At 45.0% G+C, this 22,786-nt stretch overlaps 1 protein-coding gene and 1 long non-coding RNA gene across 4 annotated transcripts in view; one reads left to right on the forward strand and one right to left on the reverse strand.

Moving 5' to 3' along the window:
* On the reverse strand, window positions 1-9,842 carry LOC132598337 (uncharacterized). The gene is made up of 3 exons (XR_009566379.1): window positions 9,743-9,842; window positions 8,408-8,560; window positions 1-1,185 (listed from the first exon to the last, which is right to left on the reverse strand). It is a non-coding gene; the product is annotated as an uncharacterized lncRNA (long non-coding RNA).
* The window catches only part of SEC11C (SEC11 homolog C, signal peptidase complex subunit), a 26,311-nt gene continuing 13,286 nt past the window's right edge, over window positions 9,762-22,786 (forward strand). For 2 of the 3 annotated variants that reach the window (XR_009566378.2, XM_060310378.2), the window contains exons 1-4: window positions 9,762-10,245; window positions 17,363-17,472; window positions 19,491-19,640; window positions 21,812-21,931. Coding sequence is in view for 2 of the 3 variants with exons in the window: in XM_060310378.2 (XP_060166361.1) it covers window positions 10,159-10,245; window positions 17,363-17,472; window positions 19,491-19,640; window positions 21,812-21,931 (467 nt within the window). In the remaining variant the exon portion in view is untranslated. The remainder of the gene's footprint in view (window positions 10,246-17,362; window positions 17,473-19,490; window positions 19,641-21,811; window positions 21,932-22,786) is intronic. The other variant, XM_030868075.3, reaches the window with a different exon arrangement.

Raw genomic sequence — 22,786 nt, forward strand, 5'->3', positions numbered from 1 at the left:
TCTGGTTGCTTTGATCTGAAGAAATAGACGTGCAGAATCCAAGAGAAAGCCTTAGTTGCAGGTGTTCAGGTGGCCACTAGAGGGCAGCACCTGAGGGAACAGGGCCGGGCTCCATTGCCTTTTGAAACTCACCAGAAGCTTCCTAGAAAAACTGCAGACTTGAACTGTGAATTAGAAGCATCCGAGGATTCATGGTTTCCAGGCTACTGGGAAATTTTGATTGTCGTGAGGACCAAAATAAGGTTTCTACTTAATCCTTTTGGAAATATATCTATGATTTCTAACCTAATATATCCGATATTTTCCAACTGAAAACAGCTTATGTCTTTTCAGTGATTTCCACTGCCTTCTTCCTGAGGAAGTTGAAATGAAACTAATGTTTCATTTTTTGTTTTCAATCGTTAATATGAGGACTGCCTGTCTGACTTGACCTCAAAGTTCCTGCATCTTTTAATACCCATTGCATCAGACAAATGCCTGGATGTGCCCTCCCCAACTCCACCCCCACCCGAGCTGAGGGATGATGCTGGCTGGACCTCCATTCTTGGTGACGGAGACGTCGTGGAGGGCACTGGTGCTCCTGGTGAGAGGACGGCTTGGGGAACTGCTCAGCTCCAGGCTGCTCTGGGTGTTCCAGGACCTCTGATCAAAGCCGACCATGGGGGTCAGCTCAGAGATATCACATACCCAGGGAAACATGGAACCCACACCCACTTGAGGAGTGAGGAAAGGTTCAAGTGCCTCTGGGACCACTTGGGATCAGATGCTCAAGACTTGGTGCCCTCTGGTGTTGCCCAGCCCTCAGCCTGATTTCCACAGTCCCCCTTAAAATCTTCATTGGTACACCTTTGGGTCTTGGATGGAGTCCTGCAACATTGACGATGAAGCTGTCCTTGGTATCACAATGATACAAAAGTGCAGAGTGACACTGGCTAAGGCAGAGCTTCGTCTAAGCAAGTACTTCTTTCTAGCCTGGTCCCTGTAGCAGCAGCAGCACCCGGGAACATGCTCGAAATGCAAATTCTCAGTTTCCACCCCAGACCACCTGCATCAGAAACTCTGGGGATGGAGCCCAGCAATCAGTGTTTCCACAGCCCCTCGGGATAGTTCTGATGCGCACTCAAGTTTAAGAACCAGCAAAGCCATATTTAAATGGTTTGTTCATGGGTGCAAAGCCAGATGAAGCTGGAAGTAAATGACAGAGAAAACGAAAGTGAGAATATAAAAAAAGAATCAAAGCAGAGAAGAGAAACATTTTCAAGCAAGTGTAGAGGAAGAGAGCTCCCTGCCTGGGTGTGTGAGAAACGATAGGTTGCACCTGCTCTAGAACAATGTCAGCAGTTGAATATCTATCCAGAGCTTTCCACCCTGCTATGGCAAATGTATCCGGCTAAAAACAACTCTTGGGTTAGTGACCTTTTATTCAGCTAACATTAGTCCTCTCATGGCCTCCAATGCACACAGAGAAATTGGAGAACTGATGAAAATCTTTAAAGTCTACTAAACACCAAAGCCTTCCCAAACACTGTGTGCTTTTCAGGGTGAGTTGCTTTTTATTGGGATTTCAGATTATTGAAAGGTTATCTGCCTCCTGTTCCTACAGGGATTTAAATAAAACAAAAGAGAGGAGCACATGCTGTGATATGTGATGTGTGCTTTCTTCCCTCCACTGGCCGGGCCTGGCTGACTGCCGCTGTGGACAGTCAGGGGGAAGATTCCGAAGCGCTTCCCGAAAGGAAGCTGCTTCCCGATCAGCAGCTCCCCGCACCTGGAATGAGAACGTTCACCGGCGTGAAGTGATACCTTCCAGGTCTTTGCGGCTCTCGCTGCCAGAGGGGCGTGTGGCTGCCTTGTGCCTCAGTTTCTTTTTCTGGAAAGTGACCACTTTGGGGTGTTCCTACCCCAGACAGCCACTGTGCCCCTTCTGTTCATCTTTATTCCTTTTCTCTCCTCTCATTACTATCTGGCCCTTTTCTGTTTGACAGCTATCCCTACTCCTTGAGTTTCTCTCCTGGATCCAGCAAATGGAGTTTTTTCTTCCACTTGTAATTTCCTCTTTTTCTCCATTCTCATTTCTATCTCACTCTAATTCCTGCCTCATTCTTCCCACTGATCTTGTCACCTTTTCCATCTTTGTGAGAGAGACTGTGCTGTTTTGTTTTGTTTTGTTTTTTGTTTTGTTTTTTGCGGTACGCGGGCCTCTCACTGTTGTGGCCTCTCCCGTTGTGGAGCACAGGCTCCGGACGCGCAGGCTCAGCGGCCATGGCTCACGGGCCCAGCCGCTCCGCGGCATGTGGGATCTTCCCGGACCGGGGCATGAACCCGTGTCCCCTGCATCGGCAGGCGGACTCTCAACCACTGTGCCACCAGGGAAGCCCTATGTCCTACTTTTTAAATCTGTTCCTTTGTTCCCCAAGGTCTGTCCTTGTCCCATCATAGACAGCCAAAGATGAGTTACCCACTTTGGGGGATAAGAGACTGAGGTGAGTTACTTTCAAAATCTGAGACTAAGGTGGTGAATTCTTGACTTCTAAGATCAAAGTTACCATTCCGATGTAAAACCAAAAAGTTATGAAGGGGGATGCTATCTAGCGTAATCAATTTTTCTTTGAAGCCCCTTCAGAATTCTAAGTGAGAGAATGGAGAGGAAAGTTTAGAGGAGAATCAGTAGAGATTACAAAGGGCTGTCTTTGCATCTACCCCCTTCCATCTGAGTCCTGAAGGTGGAGCAACATTAGATATATGCTTTTTCTAAGATGGAGAATTCCAGAGCAGAAGTGCCTCACCTGGATACCCATTTGGGCGTCAGAAGCACTCAGGAAGTTAGCCAAGAAAGACCAAAAGAGAGCGAACTGTGGACCCAAAGAAGCCTGGGGCTTGAGGTGACGCACATGCATATGAAGCCCGGAGGCCACGACGGGCACTTCAGTGGGAGCAGTGAGGACAGAAGCCAATGACTCAGCAGTGGAAGAGGTCACATCTAAGGGCTGGATGAGACAGACTACATTTCCAAAGATGCTAGAACAGGTGTGAGACAGATCAAGAGGGAGAAGCAGATGCAAACAACGGCTCCTGAAACTCAGGGTATGCGTCCCTTACCTCAGTTGCCATCTGGGGAAGCAATGAAGTGGGTAGGAGAGAATGTTTCAAAAATCTCAAAGTGACCTAGTTTTAAAACTCAAAGTGACTACATTAAGTTTCTGCAAACCAGGAAGAAAGGGGCTTTACTATAACTTTTCTAAGTTATAGGAATATAGATTTTTATTCCCCGGCAGCCATGACTGTGAGACTTAACAGTTGCCATGAAACATTGGAGGTCACAACTTTGTTTCTATAGATGAGGAAACTGTGTCCCAAGGAGAAAGATGGGTGATTCATGGTGACACTGCTATGTGTGGGCACAGCCAGGAGGACAGCCCAGAACTCCTGAGTCTTATTCCAGGGTACCCAGCATCACAGAGGGTTGCTTCCTGTGTCTATCAAACTCTTGCAGAACGTATCAGCCTCACAGATGTAGCAAATGTAAGAAAACATCTCTCCAGCTTTTTTTTAAAAACATAGAACATACAGTTAAGCTTAGAAGCCAAATTTCACTGTCTCATGATGGTCAAGTAACAGGGGACATAAATCAAAATGAGCATTTTTGGCTAATGAATGTCATCTTCCTCCCTCCCTCCCTCCCTCTTTCTCTCCCTCTTGCTCTCTCTCTCTCTCCCTCCCCCTCCCCACCCTCTCTCCTTCCTACTCCCGACACATTTCTTAGCATACAATTCCTCAAGGCTGGTTGTAACAACCTGAAATCACAGGGAGGCTTCAGAAGACTCAGCTGGGATACAAGAGGGTGGCAGTTTGAGAAGTGGTGTATTTTGACAGGAGCGCTTAGGCATCCGAGGGGGAGAGAGATTGAGGAGGGGGGAGAGGCAGCCCAGATTTCCACCTTCTGATGATGACATCCCTGGGTAACAGTGCAGTCCTTCTGAGCCATATCCTTCCACAGATGCAGAATGCAGTGAAGGCAGAGTGCAGCTCAGAAAGCTCGTGTCTGGTACCATGAACCAGGTGCAGCTGACTCAGATCTGAGATGATGAGACTCATTCCTACCCAGCCAGGCTCCAGTGTTCCTGCCGGGGTTGACAAGATTCCAAGTCATCTGTCAGATGTCTTCCTGTTTGTCTTCCATTTGAGTCCCATTTCTCTCCGTGAAGCACAAGTAGAGCCGAGATTCCTCAGTGTTCGTGGTGCAGGGCTGACGCTGGTTTCCAACACCATTGGTCTGTAGGTGGCAACTTGAACTTACGAACTGAAAGTTGAAACTCCCACCTGGAACTATGTCTGCTCATGCAGTCCTGGGGGGTTTCAAAGGGCAGAAAAGAGCAGAGGACAGGCTGCACCACCCGGAGTACCTGTTTGGATTTGTCAGACCTAGAGAATTTAGGAGCTGTTCAATAATGTTTCAATAGAGGCTTGATGGTTGTCCAGTCTTTCGGAGGGGATGCCCCCTGTGGGTTGAAATTTGACCCAGATGGATTCTGAATCCCTTTGAAGTATTAGAGGTTGTGATTCTAAATGGAGCAGTTGGTCAATAGCTGGGTGATTAAGGCTCCAAAATCACCCATGGCTGAAGCACACAGAGTATTTTGTTTGAAACGTAGGACCGTTCTGTGACTGTAGAGTCACACCAAGAATTGCCTCGGGGCTCCACTTTACTTTGGGTTGACAAGATGTCAATATCTGACCATTATGTTAAATATAATTCCTTAAAGCCCAGTACAACAATCTAAGTGTTTTGCCCCCTCCAAGTTCAGCTAATAGTGTGACACTGAAAAGTCATCTCTCTCTCTGAGCCTTATGCTCGCCATCGAAGAGGCAAAAGGCTTTCAAGTGTGTGATTTCTGTGGTCTCTTCCAAACTGGACAGCCCACGACTGTCTAAAATCTCTATTGTATGGAATTAGAAATCAGCCTTTCTGGAATGAATTCAAAATTTTAAATGTTCATACTTTTTGGCTCAGTAATTCAGTTTCTAGGCATTTTATCTTATAGAACGAGCAAGACACACACATATACATATACACTCACTGCAGCATAAATTAAAAACAAATGAACAAGGGAGAAGAGACTGGGGTTGGAAGACTACGCTTCAAGCTCAGGGCAGGAAACTTCTCCCATCTTGTTAGTTTCCATTCCCACTTGAGAATCTATTGCTGCTGCACCTACCTATCCTTGTAGTTCGGGTGGGTCATAAAATACCTAGGACGTGATGGAAAATTCGGGCTGCATGGTCGACTGATGTACCCCAGTTGGGCTTTCAGGATCTTCGGAGGACCAATACAGAAGTTGTTTCTCAAGAGGAGAGTAGGTATCTATGGGAGTTCCCTGAGTGTCCAGTGGTTAGGACTTGACGCTTTCACTGACGTGGCTGGGCCTCAGTCCCTGGTTGGGGAACGCACAAGCCGAGGGGCATTGCCAAAATAATAATAAGAAGAATAGGTGTCTACAGAGGAGGGCATACATTAACTCCAAAATCCTAGAAGTCTGCTCTGTGATGCTCTTTTGGTGCGTTCTGGAGTTTTCAAAGAGCATTCTTATTTGCCACAACACTTTGATGTTGTGTTATAACCCTTTATTATTGTATCTGTTGGCTCATACAATCTAAGTGGTAGAGCAGCTTACACTGGAGCTGAAGTTGCTGCAAAATCTTCTCTTGTCATGGTTCCCTCTTAAAACTGGCAGCCTTATGGTCACTTTGTAGGTGGGGCAACATAACACACTCAAAGGGGTCTGCGTTGACTCCAAATTCTAAAAATACCCCCCAGTGTTGTTCTCTTTATTCATGGTAATTGTTTAGATGTGCAGCAACTGGTCTTTCACCTTGAAAGGGATATCTCAACACGATCCAGACTACTGAACTTCCAGAAACTTCACTAAGATGGCAAAAGTGAACATTTTTTTTCTCATTCCCTCTAGGGAGTGGGGCAACATGCAAGGCACCAAAAGTACTTACTACCTCCTTGGAGTTCCCTGGTGGTCCTGTGGTTAGGATTCTGAGCTTTCACTACCATGGCCTGGGGCCTGGGTTCAATCCCTGGTGGGGGAACTGAGATCCCACAACCTGCATGGTGCAGCCGAAAAAAAAAGTACTTATACCACATGTTCATCAGCTCCAGCCAGTGTAATTTGATCAATGTAATGGAACAATGTGATGTTTTTCAGAGTGTCATGGTGTGTCAAGAGTGTCAAGATCTCTGGAAACAACATTATGGCAGAGAGCAGGAAAGTTGACATAAATCCAAGGCAAGACTATGAAGGTATACTGATGGCCTTGCCACGTAAAAGCAAATTGCATATGGTGGTCCTTACAAATTGGCATGGAAAAAAGACTTATTTAGGACAATAGCTGCATACCAAGTGCCAGGGGCTGTGTTGATTTGCTCATGGAAAAAGTGTGGGATAGCGGCTACAATTGGAGTCACCACCTGATTAAGTTTACAGTAGTCCATAGCCATTCTCCAAGATCCATGCAACTTCTTTTTTTTTCTTTTCTTTTCTTTTTTCTTTTTTTTTTAAACTTTTTTCTTGTTCTGCATGCAACTTCTGCACAGGCTGAACATGTGAGTTAATGGAGATGTGATGGATATCACCATCCCTGCATCTTGTAATCCTTTAATGGTGGCCTGGATCACTGTAACTCCCCCAGGGATGGGATTTTGCTTCTGGCTTAGTATCTTGGTAGGGAAGGGACAATCTTTTGGCTTTTACTTAGCTCTTCCTACGATAATGGCCCTTACTGGATCAGAGAGAGAACGTGGGGATTCTTAGATTGGGGAAGTATATCTTTTCCAAATACACATCCAAGAACTGAGGAAATGGACCACAGGTGAGTCCATACACCAACAAGTTCCACTGTGAGTCAAATTTGAGCTAAGACTTAGTCTATCACCTGATCACTATAAGCTCCTACTTTGACTTGTGGGCACAGTCACATTTTAGGTCTCTAGGAATATAAAGTCAATTCAGAGACAATGTAGAGTGATCTCCCAAAGACCTGGGTATTTCCTCTTCCTCAGTGTGCAGTCACTCCTGTATATAGCCGTAGGTCCTAGGCAAAGAGTTAAGATATATGCCACCTGATCGTGGAGAAGTTCTCTGAGGTGTGACAGACTGGGGCTGGGAAGGAGGAAGCTGGTACTGAGGAGACTCCCTGGGAAGCTACACCCTGGAGTGCTACTTACACTTGCTAGGGAACCATCCTTTGTGGCGCTGAGGAGACTTGTTGGAGGCTGAGGATCACTGGGTGTCTCACATGCCACTGGAACAAATGTATAATGGCATGTGTCCATTATACATCAGTATAGCATCAGACAAAGTAGTTTCACTGCCCTCTGTGCTCTGCCTATTCATTGTCCCCACTAACCCCTGGCAACCATCGATCTTTTTCCTGTCTCCATAGTTTTGACTTTTCCAGAATGTCATATAATGGGAATCATATCATAGGTAGCCTTTTCAAATTGGCTTCTTTCACTTAGTAGAATGCATTTAAGTTTCCTTCATATCTTTTCATGTCTTGGTAGCTCATCTCTTTTTAGCATTGAATAATATTCCACTGTCTGGATGTATCACAGTTTGTTTCTCCATTTGACCACTGAAGGATATCTTGGTTGCTCCTTAGTTTTGACAATTATGAGTAAAGCTGCTATAAACATTCATGGGCAGGTTTTGCGTGGACATAGGTTTTCAACTCTTTTGGGTAAATACCAAGGAGCATGATTGCTGGATCTTATAGTTAAGACTATGTAAGAAATTAACAAACTGTCTTCCAAAGTGACTGTAACCAATGTAGTTTTTAGTTTATGGATAAGGAAAAGGGTTCATGGAAGTTAATCAACTAGTCCAAGATTGGAAGGTACCTGGGGATTTCCACTCAATGTCGTTCTGCTTTGCTCCTTACCCAGTGCTCAACATATGCAGGAGCATGGAGGCAAAGTCTGAAGGATGTGCCCTAAGGATATTGGATGGGTAAAACCTGGGCACCACGTTTGTTGGTCACAGCGAATGTGAATTCTCACCCTTCTCCCGCAAACCTGCTCTGCCTATAGCTTTCCTTGCCTCAGTTGAGGGCAACTCTATCCTTCCAGTTCCTCAGGCTAAAAACCCTGGAGTCAGCCTTAACTTCTTTTCTTCTCTCATACTCTGTATCTATTCTTTCAAAAAATCCTGAGGACTCTACCTTCAAAATATATCCAGAATCTGAACACATCTAAATACTTTCATTTCTATCATCTTGGTTCCAGCAGCTGTTAGTGCTGGTTTTAATGATCACCCTATCTTCCTGATTGACTGATGACAATTGTATATTATACATCTGATGTTTGGAAAATTTTTATGCAGATTAGCTTCTGGCTCCATACCTCTCAAACCTTGTTTCTTTTCTATTATCCACATACTTCCAAGGCCAGGTGCTGTAGGAGACCCTCATATCAGGATACCACCTCTAGTGCAACTTCCTGCCACGATGTCAGGTGAATTGGTACAGCGGGTGGTAATATTCCTAGAAGCCATTCCTACAAAAGGATGACAGGAAATAGCCATGAACCACAGAAATATATCTACTAAACCCAAACTAAATGTATCTCCAACTCAACCTCTCCTTAGCTGGATCCTCAAAATGTTCCTTGTCCCTCCAGCATGAAGGGAAGTATGATGGAGGGGAAGTTGGAATGCAAAGAAATGGGAATCAACCAATAGCGATTCAAATATCTTGTTTTTTTAATATTTAAAAAAATATTTATTTATTTATTTGGCTGCACCGGGTCTTGGTTGTGGCACATGGGATCTTCGTTGCCGTGTGGGACCTAGTTCCCAGCATGTGGGACCTAGTTCCCAGATCAGGGATCAAACCCGGGCCCCCTGCACTAGGAGCGTGGAGTCTTAACCACTGGACCACCGGGGAAGTCCCAAATATCTTGCTTTTTAAACTCTTACAAAACCATATGACCATTTTTCTTCAAGGCTTCAGAAGGGGCCTCTGCAAGTGAAGTGTCCCGAAGTGTATGTTTCAGTAGCTTCCTGGTAAGTCAACTTGTGGGTTATTTTAAATTGCCACCTGCTCCCTTCCCGCAGAGCTTCTCCTCTCTCTTATCTGCTTTTCCTACTTCCATAGCACCACCGCTCCTTAAGTACTGTATAACTTATTTATTATGTTTCCCGCTGCTAGATGTTCATTGTTTCTTGTGTCTAGAATAGGGCTAGGTGCATAGTAGATGCTCCAAAAAATTTGCGAATAAATGAATGAAATAAATAATGCATAAATGAGTGAGTGAATAAACTAAATATAATCTAGGATCAGGATTACCATAATCCAGTATTTGGAAATTTAAAAATTTGAGTTCTATTCCAGACTCTGCCACTTTACCTTGACCATGTCATTTAACCTTTCTGGGCTTCTGTTTCCTCGTGCATAAAATTAATTGGCTATTTTTTCATTCAATTAACATCCGTTGCGACACAGCTATGATCAGAGGATACATCATTGTATTCTCTTGTTTCCTTGCTTTCAAATCCTGTTACTCTTGCAGAGCGCGGAACTCGGAGGCTTCAAAATTCCCGCCTCTTCCAGGCCCCGCCCACCCGCCAAGCCCCTGTGTAGACTCCTCCCCTAGTCCGCACAGCCTGCCCCCTTGCAGAAGCCCCGCCTTCCCTAGTCGCAGTCATCCAATGGCCTAGATACACGGCTAGGTGAATACCGAGGGCTTTAGGTGTCCTCCTGGCGCCTGACCAGAGTCTTGGGGAATTCGGTTGCTCTTGAGCAGTCACTTCCCCGAGCTGGCCGAGCCATATGCAGCATCACCAGCTCCCCGAGCTTCCCTCGCAAGGGTCAGACGAGGCTCCCGAGCCCGGTCGCCCCAGTCTCTGGGAGCCCTGGGTCTTCACTGGACGAGGCTCTCGGCGCGCGGAATTCTGGGAGTGGTAGTTTTCTTCCTCCTGGTTCCTTCCAGGTACACTGGTGGCTAAGACTCGCAGGACTACGATTCCCAGACGCCCGAGCGAGTCTCAGGTCACGTGGCCGGCAAGGCCGTTGGGCGGGGGCCTGGCCGGTGCTCCGCAGCTGTCTGTGACACCCGGAGCCCGCGGGCCGCTTCGGCCCCCCAGAGAGCCCGGCATGGTACGCGCGGGCGCCGTGGGGTCGCATCTTCCTGCGTCCGGCTTGGACATCTTTGGGGATCTGAGGAAGATGAACAAGCGCCAGGTAACGGAGTCCCGCGTGGGGGGCGCGTCCGGAAGCCGCGACCGGCTGAGACAGCGGGGAGTCGGAGCTCCCCGGATGGGGCTCCCGCAAGGACAGCGCCCCGCGACTGGGGCCGGTGGCGACCCGAGGCTCCCGCCCTGGGCTCTCGGAGGCCCTGGGTTCAAATCCGCACAGACCCACGTGTGGGCACTTAATTGCACTGACAAAAGCGCAATTAGGGGAGCGTAGCCCGGAAGGGGAAGAGAATAGGAACCCCGTCCTTTGGAGGTCGTGTGGTTGAGAAAGCGGGGAGAGATGACTCTACCGCGAGTGACAGCCTTCTGCACGTATTTGAAGGGCCATCCCGTGGAAAAGGGAACAGATTTCTCGGGGGGGTTTCTGAGGCCTGAGGTCCTGAAGGAGGCTGCCCGCGGATGGAAGTGGCAGAAAAGCAGGCAAAAGGGGAGAACTTCCTAGCGATGGGAGCTGTCCAGTAATGCCTCCCGACGCGGTTTCTTCCCATCCCGGGGAGTGTTTTCCCGGCCAGGCTTTGGGACTAAATAAAACTCCTCGTGCGGGAGAGCTCACTGGTGGTGCTCCATCATTGTGGACTGAATCAGTGTTCCAAAAGGAATTCCAGATGTCTTCTCTAACTTCATTCTTGGATTCCGTGGTCTGGCAGCACCTTGAATATCGGAGGCAGCTAGCGTGGGGTCTTTGGGCGACTGGAGTTGATTTCTCACCCCTCTGGGAGAGGGCCTCGGAAGAAGACTTCCTTTATGCCTCTCCTTAGCCCGACCCCCGACCCCGTCCCCCTCTCTCTTTCTTTTTTCCGAGTAGAATTTCAGACTAGTGCAGTAGCGTGGGGGAATTTGGTGACTTGAATCTCATGAACTGTGTTGAGAACCTGGTTGCTTCTAGGTGTGCATGTCAGTTGAGCTCCTGGGAATTTCTGTGATTAAGATGAGTTGTGGCAGACATTATCACTATCTGGAAAAACCAACAGCTAATGCCCTGAACATTGATGTGGTTTACAAGAAAATCCTCCAGGAAGTAGAGCTTTACTTAAAAAAAATCTAGACTTAATTGGGTAGGTTTTAAAAATGTCTCTAAAATTGGTACCGATTACCGACTGCAGACTATCAATGAACGCCTTCTGGTGAATCTGTCAATCGCTAAGCCAGTTTGCCTTTTGAAAGCTCTGTATATTCCCACTCTCAGTGATAAGGCCCGTTAGTAGCTGGTTGCATTGTCTGTATTTTGCTAGTCTTCTAATTAAAATTCAGAAGCTCAAATCTGCTGCCTCCTTGTCCTTTTTGTTTTTTTTTTTTTAAAGCTTTGTCCTTTTGCTTTTTTCTTTTTCCCTCCACAATAGCATCCTGTGACACCTTGTCAGGCATGCTCGCTCCACCAGTCTTGGAAGAGAGACCTCCTTTTTCTGCTGCCCTTGCTTACAGTTAATTAAGGAAAGAGGCACATGCAAAAACAAGGACTCTTTGTTTCTGCAGTGAGAAAGAGAGGAAGAAAAACAGCCACTGGCATTTCTGCTGCTCTGTCAGCCACAATATCTGGTCTGAAACGTTTGTTTAAAACCCGTAGACATTGGCTATTTCATCTTTGCTTGACAAAGACTGTGAGCTTGCTTCTAAACTCTGCTGGGATGATTAAGTGCCAAGCATACAGAGTTGGTAGGCAAAGATGAACAATAAGAAAAGGCACCAGTGAAATGTGGGGTGTATATTTCCAATCAGCTTGTCAGTAGTTCCATCAAAATTACATTTTCTAGATTCCAGGATTTCAGTCCTAGACTTAGATACTAGGTCCCTTAAAGATAGGGTGCTGGAAGGGTGATGTGTGGTTTTGCAGTTAGCTTGATTGTTAGGTTTCTATATAATTGGCTACCTCTTGAGCAAATAAATGTCTTGCTCAGAGAAGTTTTTTTTTTAGGAATTGATTTTATTTCCTCTCAAAGAATTTTTCAAGCATAGAAAATCATACTGGAAAATATATTCTCAGTACGTGGTCTTTATTAGATAAGTGGCAATATTGTATAATTTTCTTTTATCAGGGTGGAGCCCGATGGTTTGAAAACGTGTATAAAGATGGCAGTCTCTATAGAAAACCATGCCTTGGGGCTTTCCTAATCAGAGCGGCAGTTCATAATGCAACAGCAGTTCTTTACTAAATCCTTTAGGTCAGGCAGAGCAGGTGGTGAAGTTTTTGAACGTGAACGCCAGTGAACAACTTCTGCTTCAGGCTGATGTGGCTAGCAAGGCTGATTTTACTTTAAGCAACCGTTTAACATATTATAGCCCAACACTTGAACAATGTCCGTTTAGCACTCCAGTTTCCTTTTTTGCTCTCCTGGGAACTTAATTTAATTTGATAATTTGCTATTGACACTTAAGCCAAGGAGTTAAAAAAATGGTATGTAACTTTAATTTTGAATTACATTTATTATCCTATTTTCATTTATTACATCGAAATATGTTATTTTAATGCACCTTTTGTCCCCACTTTTGTAACCTTCACGATTACCTCAAATTACATACTTGCACACAGTTGTAATTTTAGCAAGAGACAGTTTTGAGCTTTGCTTTTCTTTTCCTTCCTATCATATCAGAATGTTTTCATGTTTTGTCACACTCTTCAAAATGATTATTTTAACGGCCTCTATCTTGTCAAATTGCTCTTCCTTTAAATACTTCCCTACCCCCTCCCAGATTTTGAAATTAATCTATGCTCATCATAGGAATTTTAAAGACTAGAGAGTAGTTTAAAGTAGTTTAAATAAGACAGTCCCATCATTCATAATTCCACCATGCTAAGATAGACTCTTAGCATCTTGGGGGATCTCCTTGTGTTTGCTTTATAAACTGTTAAACAGTTTGGGGAGATCCTACTGCAGCCTACATTTTTCACTCAATATGTCTTGAGTGTTTCGTCCTGCCATTAAAGTTCTTTATTCATTGTTTCGAATAGTGCAGTAATTTGCCGTTATTTACTCAGTCATTTCTCTGTTGTTGCTCATTTATTTCCCATTCCCTTTAAAAATAAGACTGTGATAAGTATCTTTGGGCCGTAATTCCCTATTTGCCTTTAGGTTTAAACTGGTTTAAACTGAATTCCTAGAAGTAGGGTTACTGGGCCAAGAGCAACCTCTTGATACTAATGCTTGACACTAAATTGCTTTCAGAATGGTTATATCAACTTGCATCCCCACCACTGGAATATATGCTTGCCATGCTCTGAGTATTAGCATTAAAACACACACACACGCGCACACACACACACACACACACACACACACACAAATAAACAAAAAACCTTTACATTTACTAGGCCGAAAAGGGGCAAGGGGGAGGCAGGATTTGGTTTAAACACTTTGTGTTTATTCGCCACTTATGTTTCTTCTTTGGAATATTAATAGTTTTAGGCTTGTGCTTCTTTTTTGTTGTTGCGATTTTAGTGTTTTTCTTACTACTAGTTTATATGTGCCCGCCGTGTATTTCTCACTATTTATTCAACAAACTGAATACTTACTTTTTCCCAGGCCTGTGTTGAACATTGGGGACACAGCTGTGAACGAGGCTGAAATGATCCTTGCCTTTGTGGAACTTACAGTTTAGTGTGAAAGATGCATTAAATAATTATATGCATAATTATCAAGGTGATGGATGGTATAAAGAAATACAGGATGCAGTGAGAATATATAGCAGGAGGACACAGGCTGGTCTATAGCAGAGGTTGGCAAACTCCAGCCCACTGCCCGTTTTTATAAATAAAGTTTTATTGGAATTCGGCCATGTTCATTCTTTTACGTATTGTCTGTAGCTGCCTTCCCACTACAATGGTAGAGTTGAGTCATTTCAACAGAGATGATAAGGCCCATAAACCTAAAATATGTATTACCTGGTCCTTTACAGAAAAAGTTTGCTAACTCCTGGTCTAATAGGTCAGGGAGGGCTTCCCTTGGGAACTGATGTTTAAAGTAGGACTTAAAGGTGAGTGAGTGTTAGGTGTGCTAAGGAGAGCCTCCTGGGCCACGACAGTAGCCGGTGAAGGTCCTGGAGTGGAAAGGAGCGTGTGCTTTCTGAATCACTGACAGAGCCCGCCAGTGGAGCTGGAGTGCAGTGAGCTTTACTAGCTGACACTGGAGAGGAGAGGCCATATATCAGACAGGGACTTAGAGATCATATTCACGCATGGAGTGTGGGATGCAATCAAAGAGCCTTATGCAGGGCATAGAGATGAGCCGATGACCAGAGGTGCATTTGAAAACCAGTGCTGAGTGTAGCGTGGAGCATGCGTCGGAAGATGCACGCGTGGACATCGGAGCCTGCTTAGGAGGCGCTCGCAGTGTCCGACGGGCTGTGCTGGTGACTTAGATGAGCGTGGTGGCAATGGGAATAGAAGGAACTGAACAAATGCCAGACATATTTAGAAGATAGAGAGGATAGAACGAATGGGTGGGGGGGTGACTGCAGACAGCTGGGTGGATGGGAATGCCATGTATTGAGATGAGATCACGAGCACTGAAGCCTTTTTGCAGAAGCTAAGTTCAATTTTGACCGTGTTGGGTTGGTGCTGCCTTTACAGACATCCGAGTGAGACTGTCAGGGAGGCAGTTGGAAATCTCAGTATTGGGAGCAGTTAGCTTGATGGTGCCAGTGCCGGCATTTGAAGGTCCAGTTAGAGGAGGAGGAACTGGCAGGAAGATTAGAAAGAAAGTGGTCGGAGGGTGGACAGTGTGCTATCCTGGAAGCCAGGGGCGGAGAGCTTGTAGAAGTGATCATCTGTGTTGACAGCTGCCAAAAGGTCAGCAAGGTGAGGACTGACAGTTGTCCGTTGGATTTAGTGAGCATGTGACTGGGTGTGTAGGCTGAGGGGTGACTGTAGATGGAGAGGAAGAGGAGAAACCTGGGGTAGAAGCTCCTGAGGTTTGGCTGTGAAGAGAGAGTGTAGAAGCCTTACGGAGGATGTGAGGTGGAAGGAGGACTGAAGGTGGGAGAGACTGAAGCCCAGGGGAGAGGGAAGGTGTAGAACAGTGGTCCAGCCTCTGTGCATCAGGACCACCTGCGAGCCGTTTGAGAAACAGGGATGCCAGCACCCCTCCCCTCCCATTGGTTCCATCGGTCTTGGATGGGACCAGGTGTACCGTGTTCCAAAGGCTCTCCAGGTGATTCTAACGTGCAGCCAAGGTTGCGAACCAATGGTAGAGAACAGCGGTTCTCACACTGTGGCCCCTGGACCAGCAGCTTCAGGGTCACCTGGGAACTTGTTTGAAATGCAAATTCTCAGGCCCCACGTGGGGATGCTAGTGCACACTGAAGTTTGAGAACCGCTGCTGTAAAGGCTGGTCTACACTTTCAAAGTCAGAAGCGTGTAAATCCACCTGCCACATGCCTCCTGGGCCTTCCTGAGTGTCTTCAGCCCCCATTTCTCCAGGCCTTGTGCATTTTTAAGACTATTTAAAACTATATTTAAACTGTGCTTAAAACTGCATTTTAAACTGTATTCGATCCTCAAAAAGAGTCCATAACCCTGCATTCTGTCTCAGTTAAAATTATATTTGGATATTTGAGGAAAACAGTACTGTCCGGAGCCATGTGATCTGAGTCCTAGCTGGAAAGCTAGCAGGTAGTTAAGACGGGACCTAACCTACCTAATCTCACTTCCTCTGAAACACCACTAAAACTGTATATAGTAAAGAGATTTTAAAAAGTCATCAGTTACTCCAAGATAGGAAGCCCAGAAAGGGAAACAAGAGCAATCAAATACTAGAAGCTGGAAAACAGAAGAGTGGCAACTGACAGCTGGAACCAGCAGTGGGGGGACGTGGAGGAATAAGTCTCCACTGCTTACGCTGCAGATGCCGCCAAGACTCAAGGGCTGGCAGTCCCAGGTGTCTCCAGAATGCGCGGGAGGGGTGAGGGGAGGTGGGGCTCAAATGAATGAGCTGGGCAGAAATGCTGAGACGCAGTTAGAGCCCAGGCTGCCCTCTCCGACTCTACTCAGAGGTTTCCCCTCGCGGGTAGAGGTCTGGAAGCTTCTTCTCTGGAGGGGTAGACAGAAGGTCTTGGAGTAAGGCGGCTGCCAGGCCTCATGGGGGCTGCACGCTGCATGCTGAGGGTGGAGAGACGGAAGTGGGTGGTGGAGGCCCCTGGAGGGCCGGAGTCCGGCCGTGTAGGTGAACACACAGGCCAGAAGAGCAGGCTCACGCGCCCGGGGGGAGGGGCTACTTGAGCTAGAGACGTGGTGGGGGATTGAGAAGTTTCAGGGCCAGGTATGCTGCTGAGAGTGGACGGTTCAGGTGGAGGGAGAGGGTCATTGGAGGCGAGGAGGCCCAGGAATTGAGACACCAGAGTGTTGGGTGGGCCATCCACGCTCTTCAGATCACCCAGAGCAAGTGCAGGAGGCAGGCCGAGGCAGGTGCCACAGTCGGAGCCGTCCTGGGGCACAGTGAGGGCGGGCAGCCCTGTGGGCCCTCTGTGGTCTCCGGTGGAGCGAGGGCGGCTTAGAACTAGATGCGGACTCGGTGGCCTTCCTGCCGTGTTCTTAACCAAATGTTTGATGCTCATCATTTAAAACATTTATGAAAACCCTAAACATCTAGGTGTTTCCAGTTTCTGTTCACTTTTGAATTGTAATTTCCGATGCAGAATAACCTTGTGTAGGACAGAGTGCTAGAAGACTAGGATTCTGCACCCTCATTCGGGACCCTTCTGGCCGTGGGGCTGAGGAGTATTCTGGGTGAGCTGTGGGCGTGTCGGGGCTCTCAGGTTAGACCTCCGCCCTCTGCACTAGAGCGGGAGGCCAAGCCATAGAACCTGAGTGGTGGGTCCCCTCAGGGTTGAAGGTTCTGGGGGATTCTGGAGAGGTAAGAGTCGTACAGAGGCCTTAACAAAGCAGGTCCCACAGATTACTCTGGTTTTTAATTTTTTTCCTTTTCTCTCATGGAAGGAGAGAAGATACATGGGCATTCCATGGTCAGAAGTTGAAATTCTACCTAATTTTGTAGCTTGTGTGAACTAGTTTCATGTCCTAAAATAACAGCTTTTTTTTAAAAAAACAAGCTTTGGGTTAGTGAATATTCTGTCACCGGTTCTTACTTTTGGTTTGGCCTTTTTCATTCCAGCTCTATTACCAGGTCTTAAACTTTGCCATGATTGTGTCTTCTGCGCTCATGATCTGGAAAGGCCTGATCGTCCTCACTGGCAGCGAGAGTCCCATTGTGGTGGTGCTGAGGTGGGTCCTGCCAGCCGTCCTACTGCTGCCCAGGACCCAGGAGCAGCGTGGACAATCCAAACTCGGTGTTTTAATTGGATAAAGTTTTAGAGTTTTCTTTCTTGATACCTGTTTTGAGAAGGTTTCTTTTTTTTTTGGCTTTTGTTGAAAAATCTTTTTCAGTAGACAGTTGAGGCCTTTCATCATGTTGATGCTTGTGGTCCAGTGCAATGTGATTCACTTTCATGTTTTAATCCATGTTAAATGATATTTTAATAAGATAGTAATAATGCATTATTTGTGTACACATTGATTTTTAAACATAACTAATTTAAAACTCTTACTTGGTTCTCTTTGTCCCGCATGGGCAGGGAGTCTGTGCCCAGCATGGTGTCTGGTGTTTGCTTAGGTTTCTTCAGCAGCGCTGTGGTAGCTGACTCCTCTCTTCTCAAGACTCTCAAGACTTTTACTCTTAGAAAGCACAGCGTATTCATCTTAGAACAGTTTATACTTTAACTTCCCAGAGCCATGAAGTCATCCAAGGGGAAAAACTTAACAATCAACTTGAAATTAAATAGCGTGTTTGTGAGCCCTTAGGTGCTTGGAGATGCTCTGCTCACGGTGCCTTAGATCGCTGAGTCTCCCTGCAGTGGGAGTGGAGCCCTGTTGTTCCACGGGGAGCAGCGGGCTGGAGCAGTGACGCGGGCCGGGTCACCGCTGGCCAGAGCGGGAGAACCAGCACGCAGGCTTCTTGGCCCCCAAGCCAGTGCCCTTTCCCTCCTCTGGGCCCCGCTGTCACGTGATGGGGCAACAGCTCTGGCCCGGGCTTCACCAGGCCACCCTTCTGTGGCTGGCCAAGGGGCCTGCTTCTAGAGATGCAGCATTTTCATAAACTTAGGAGCCTGAGGATGGCATGGTTCACACACAGAGCTGAGGGGGCCTCTAATTCACTGGTGTTTACACTGTGCTCCAGGGGTGCCCTAGGGTCCAGGTGGATGGGTTAGGAGGGAAAAGGTGACCAAGCTCACGGACTATAGACACCTTAGCCTTGCTTCGGTTGTGATAGCTCCACTTTTATGTACTTTATGTGACTATATTTTACCTGGTAAGATTTCATTTGAAGGAAGGATTTTAAGGCTTTTGAAAAAAAGAAAAAGTTAAGCCCCTCAAATTGAGATGGGCCCAACAAATATGGAAGCTGAGGTCCAACAAGGCCAAGTCGCCCGCATCTCACAGTTACTTTCGGCAGAGCCAGAACTCGGTCCGAGGTGTTCCAGCCCTTCTTCAATCACACAGACACACTGGCGTGCAGAGATTATTGTGAAATTGCAGTACATGGGGACTTTTTTTTTTTTAAAGCATCCTTTACAATTCTAAAGCAATTTGGCTTGTCAGTATAAACTGTTGACATCATGAGGGATGTGTGACCTTGGGGAACACTGACCTTGGGGGAATCCCTGGCCCTTGAGGAAAGCAAGAGTAAGTTGTTATTAGTGAAACATTTCAAAGGACTGCCTTCCTAATGGGGCACGATAATGACTCTTGCTGCCAAACTTCAGCGTACTCATCCTGCCTCTGAGACTTGTTCAGGGAGTTTTTTTTTTAAAACTGCTGTCCTTGTTATCACAGACTGAGATGGTTTTCTAGAAACTTCTTCCCACTGCATGTCTTCAGGAATTTTGTCAAAGGAGTAAAGATGAAGCAGTAGGTGAAGAAATTATCCTAAGCATTTTAGCCATCATTGGCTTTTACTTCGAAGAGTCCACATTTTTCTTAGTTCTTTTTCTACCTAATGCAAACTGCAGAGCGACCCGCTAGTGCCCTTTTCATACTCAAATGCAAGAAGAAATCGCTCCCTTTCTCACCATTATCACCTTGAGCCATCAGAAGGAAATTGCTGTGGTTTGTTTTATATCAGAGACCTGCTTGACGTTGATGAAAGCGGATATTCTAAGTGGTATGTTTGTTGTATTCTTTATGGGTTGAAATATTCACCTGGTGTGAACATAATTCTGATGTGACTTTGTGTTTCTTTCCAGTGGCAGCATGGAGCCCGCCTTTCACAGGGGCGACCTTCTGTTCCTAACAAATTTCCGAGAAGACCCGATTAGAGCTGGTGAAATCGTTGTTTTTAAAGTCGAAGGCCGAGACATTCCAATAGTTCACAGAGTAATCAAAGTTCATGAAAAGTAAAGAGGCTTTACTTCTCTTTGGTTTTGTTTTGTAGACACAACTGTGGACAGTTTGAATGGTTGATTAGAAAGTAGCAGAAACACTGGATTATGTTCCTAGTTTTGCCATTTAGTAATTGGGTGACTTTGAACCTGCTACTTAACTGAGTCTGTGAGATGGGAATAATACTTTACCCACAGTAACCCACAGGGTGATTATGTGAATGAAATGAACTGATGTTTACTAAAGCACTTGAAAAACGAATTGCTGCACAATGTACACTGGAATGTATTCTTGCAGAATATTAGCTATTTGAAGGAGTCTCAAAGAAAATCAAATCTCATGGTAATTGAGGATAATTTTCGTAAGAGAATTATCTTCTGAAATGCAGAAAGCTACCTGTTTCTCAGTGTCACTTTGGACAAACTGGCATTCTCAGCAGTAATATTAGCCCTGGATGAATAAAAATTCCTTTCCCCATCTCTTCCCATGATTTGATCATTGCATATCCTGCATTAATTCTCCCCACCACAGATGGCTTTGCCTTTTCCTTAAATGCCAGTGATGACTTATTAAAACACTTCTTGGGAACCAGAAACAATGACTTCTAGCTCAAACGTATTAAGTTTCCATGAGAGAGTACAGTCACGTGATTAGCGAAAACGTTACATACGTGGTTATTCATTTACCTTTATGCAGCTTAGTATAGCATTTTACCTGCATGAGTTATGGGATTAAAGTTAGGTATATATATTTGTATTTTTTAAATAATGGAGCATTGCTCATTCTCTCTGTGTGTGTGTGTGTGTGTGTTTGTGTTTGTGTGTCTAACTATTTGTACATTTCTGGTATGAGATTCTTATTCCATTCACTGCTTCCAGGTATTCCCCAAAGATGTTTGATACTAAAAATATTCACTTCATTTTACTCTAAACATTAGAATGATGTTTCAGTTTGTGTTAAAACACTGGTATTGCACTAACATTACCTTGTTAGTAGTACTTGTTAACTTACTGATGAAGAAATACGCTCAGTCATGATGCGACAGAACTCTCACGTGATTTTAAAACAATGTCCAAAGATGGGAAATTGTGCATTTCCTGCAGAGCTGCACTAGCCAGTGAGTTCGCCACCCGCAATATATGGTTACTGAGCACTTGAAATGTAGCTAGTGTGAAATATACACCAGGTTTCAAAGACTTAGTACCAAAAAAGACAGAGACTATCTCAATAATAATTTTAGATTGATTATATGTTGAAGGAATACTTTTGATATATTGAGTTAAATAAAATATATTATTAAAATAAAAAAAAACAAAGATGAGAAATTGTTCAAAGTTAAGGAAATAATGATGCTTTGCTTTCGTGAATTGTGAGAGATGGCCCGGGTTTTTCTACTCTTAATTTATTTTATAACCATGGCTACAAATCCGCTCGCTCTTTTGGGCGTGGTTTCAAATCTTTGTGGGCTTTTAATATTTTATCAGATTATTTAGTGCATTTTCTCATTTGTCTTATTGAAAAAAGACCCTCTTTATAGCTCTGTAAGGCTATAATATTGTGTTTCTAGTATCAAGGCTGTGTAAGCACCAGTTTACAATGTTTAAAATGAATCCCCCCTGTCTCTTTAACACAGTGGTTTTATGCCGTTTGTAATTCCTGTTTGTTTGCAAACTGGATTGTAATCCACTTTGCACAGTGGTGAAGGAAATAAGGCATTAACACATCCCACATTTGGTAAGGAAAAATAAGCTTGAGGAGAGCTAAGAGCACATTTGTGTTTGAATTACCTTGTGCTCAAATCTGTGTAATCTGGGACCAAGTTCATGTGTCGAGTGAAGAGGAATATAATCTGTGTTAACCAGTTGGTCTGTGGGGATGAAGAATGGATGGAAACAGATGCTGGAGCTAAGCATTGCCTTCCTGGTGCCCTTGTGCTTCGCCATGCTTTTTGGTTATCAGGGTAACTTAAGTGTTTTAGAATTTAAGTCTACAAAATTGTCATTAGATTTGTGCTTTAGTTGAATGGTTGTCTGCCAGCAAGCATCTTAGACCAAGAAAGATCAAGTTATCTTTGACTGCTTTTCTCAGTGCCCAAATCTGCCTGTGAAGTGTTGCCCAAGCTAATACTTTTCTAACGATGCTGTGCTGAAAATAATTTTTGAAAGGACATTGTTTTGCTTTCCAGAGATAATGGAGACATCAAATTTCTGACTAAAGGAGATAATAATGAAGTTGACGATAGAGGCTTGTACAAAGAAGGCCAGAACTGGCTCGAAAAGAAGGATGTGGTGGGGAGAGCCAGAGGGTGAGTGAGGATTAACTTTTAAGTTATACAGAAGATTCAGAAACCAGAAAAATATTTAGAAACAAAGAAACCAAGGTTAATAGAATGATACATTACAAAGATTATACGTCAGGAGAGTTGTAAGCAGTTATTCTTTGTACTGTAAAGACTAAACAAAATTCAGAACTTCCTAAGGACCTGAAATCTAACGCTGAATGCAAGTATGCTATCTGTATCATGGGTTTAATTCTATTTTTGAAATAAATCCTCACCTAGAGATTATTTATAGATTTTAAATAACAATTATAAGAAATCCTTTCAGAAATAACTACTGTGTAACACTGTGATGAATATTCTAGGTATTCCTTGTACCTATATAGATGTGTGTATGCATATATAATTTTACATAGAAGAGTTTTATTTTTTCACCCAAGAGAAGGTTGCACATAGCTTTCTGTGTCAAATCTACACCTATATCTTTTTTTTTTTTTTTTTTTGCGGTACGCGGGCCTCTCACTGTTGTGGCCTCTCCCGTTGTGGAGCACAGGCTCCGGGCGCACAGGCTCAGCGGCCATGGCTCACGGGTCCAGCTGCTCCGCGGCATGTGGGATCTTCCCGGACTGGGGCACGAACCCATGTCCCCTGCCTTGGCAGGCGGACTCTCAACCACTGCGCCACCAGGGAAGCCCTACACCTATATCTTTTTAAACGACTGCATAATGTTCCTCTGAGAATCATAACTGATTTCACTAGTCCTCTTTTGGTCAACATTTAGATTATGTCCTGGTTTTTACTACTAAGAAAAGTTCTGTGATAAAATTTTTAATACACACCTTTGCATAATTGTTCCAGCCATGAGTTCTGCTTCTGATTGAC

This window comes from Globicephala melas, chromosome 13, assembly GCF_963455315.2.
Source record: "Globicephala melas chromosome 13, mGloMel1.2, whole genome shotgun sequence".
NCBI classification, from domain to species: domain Eukaryota; kingdom Metazoa; phylum Chordata; class Mammalia; order Artiodactyla; family Delphinidae; genus Globicephala; species Globicephala melas.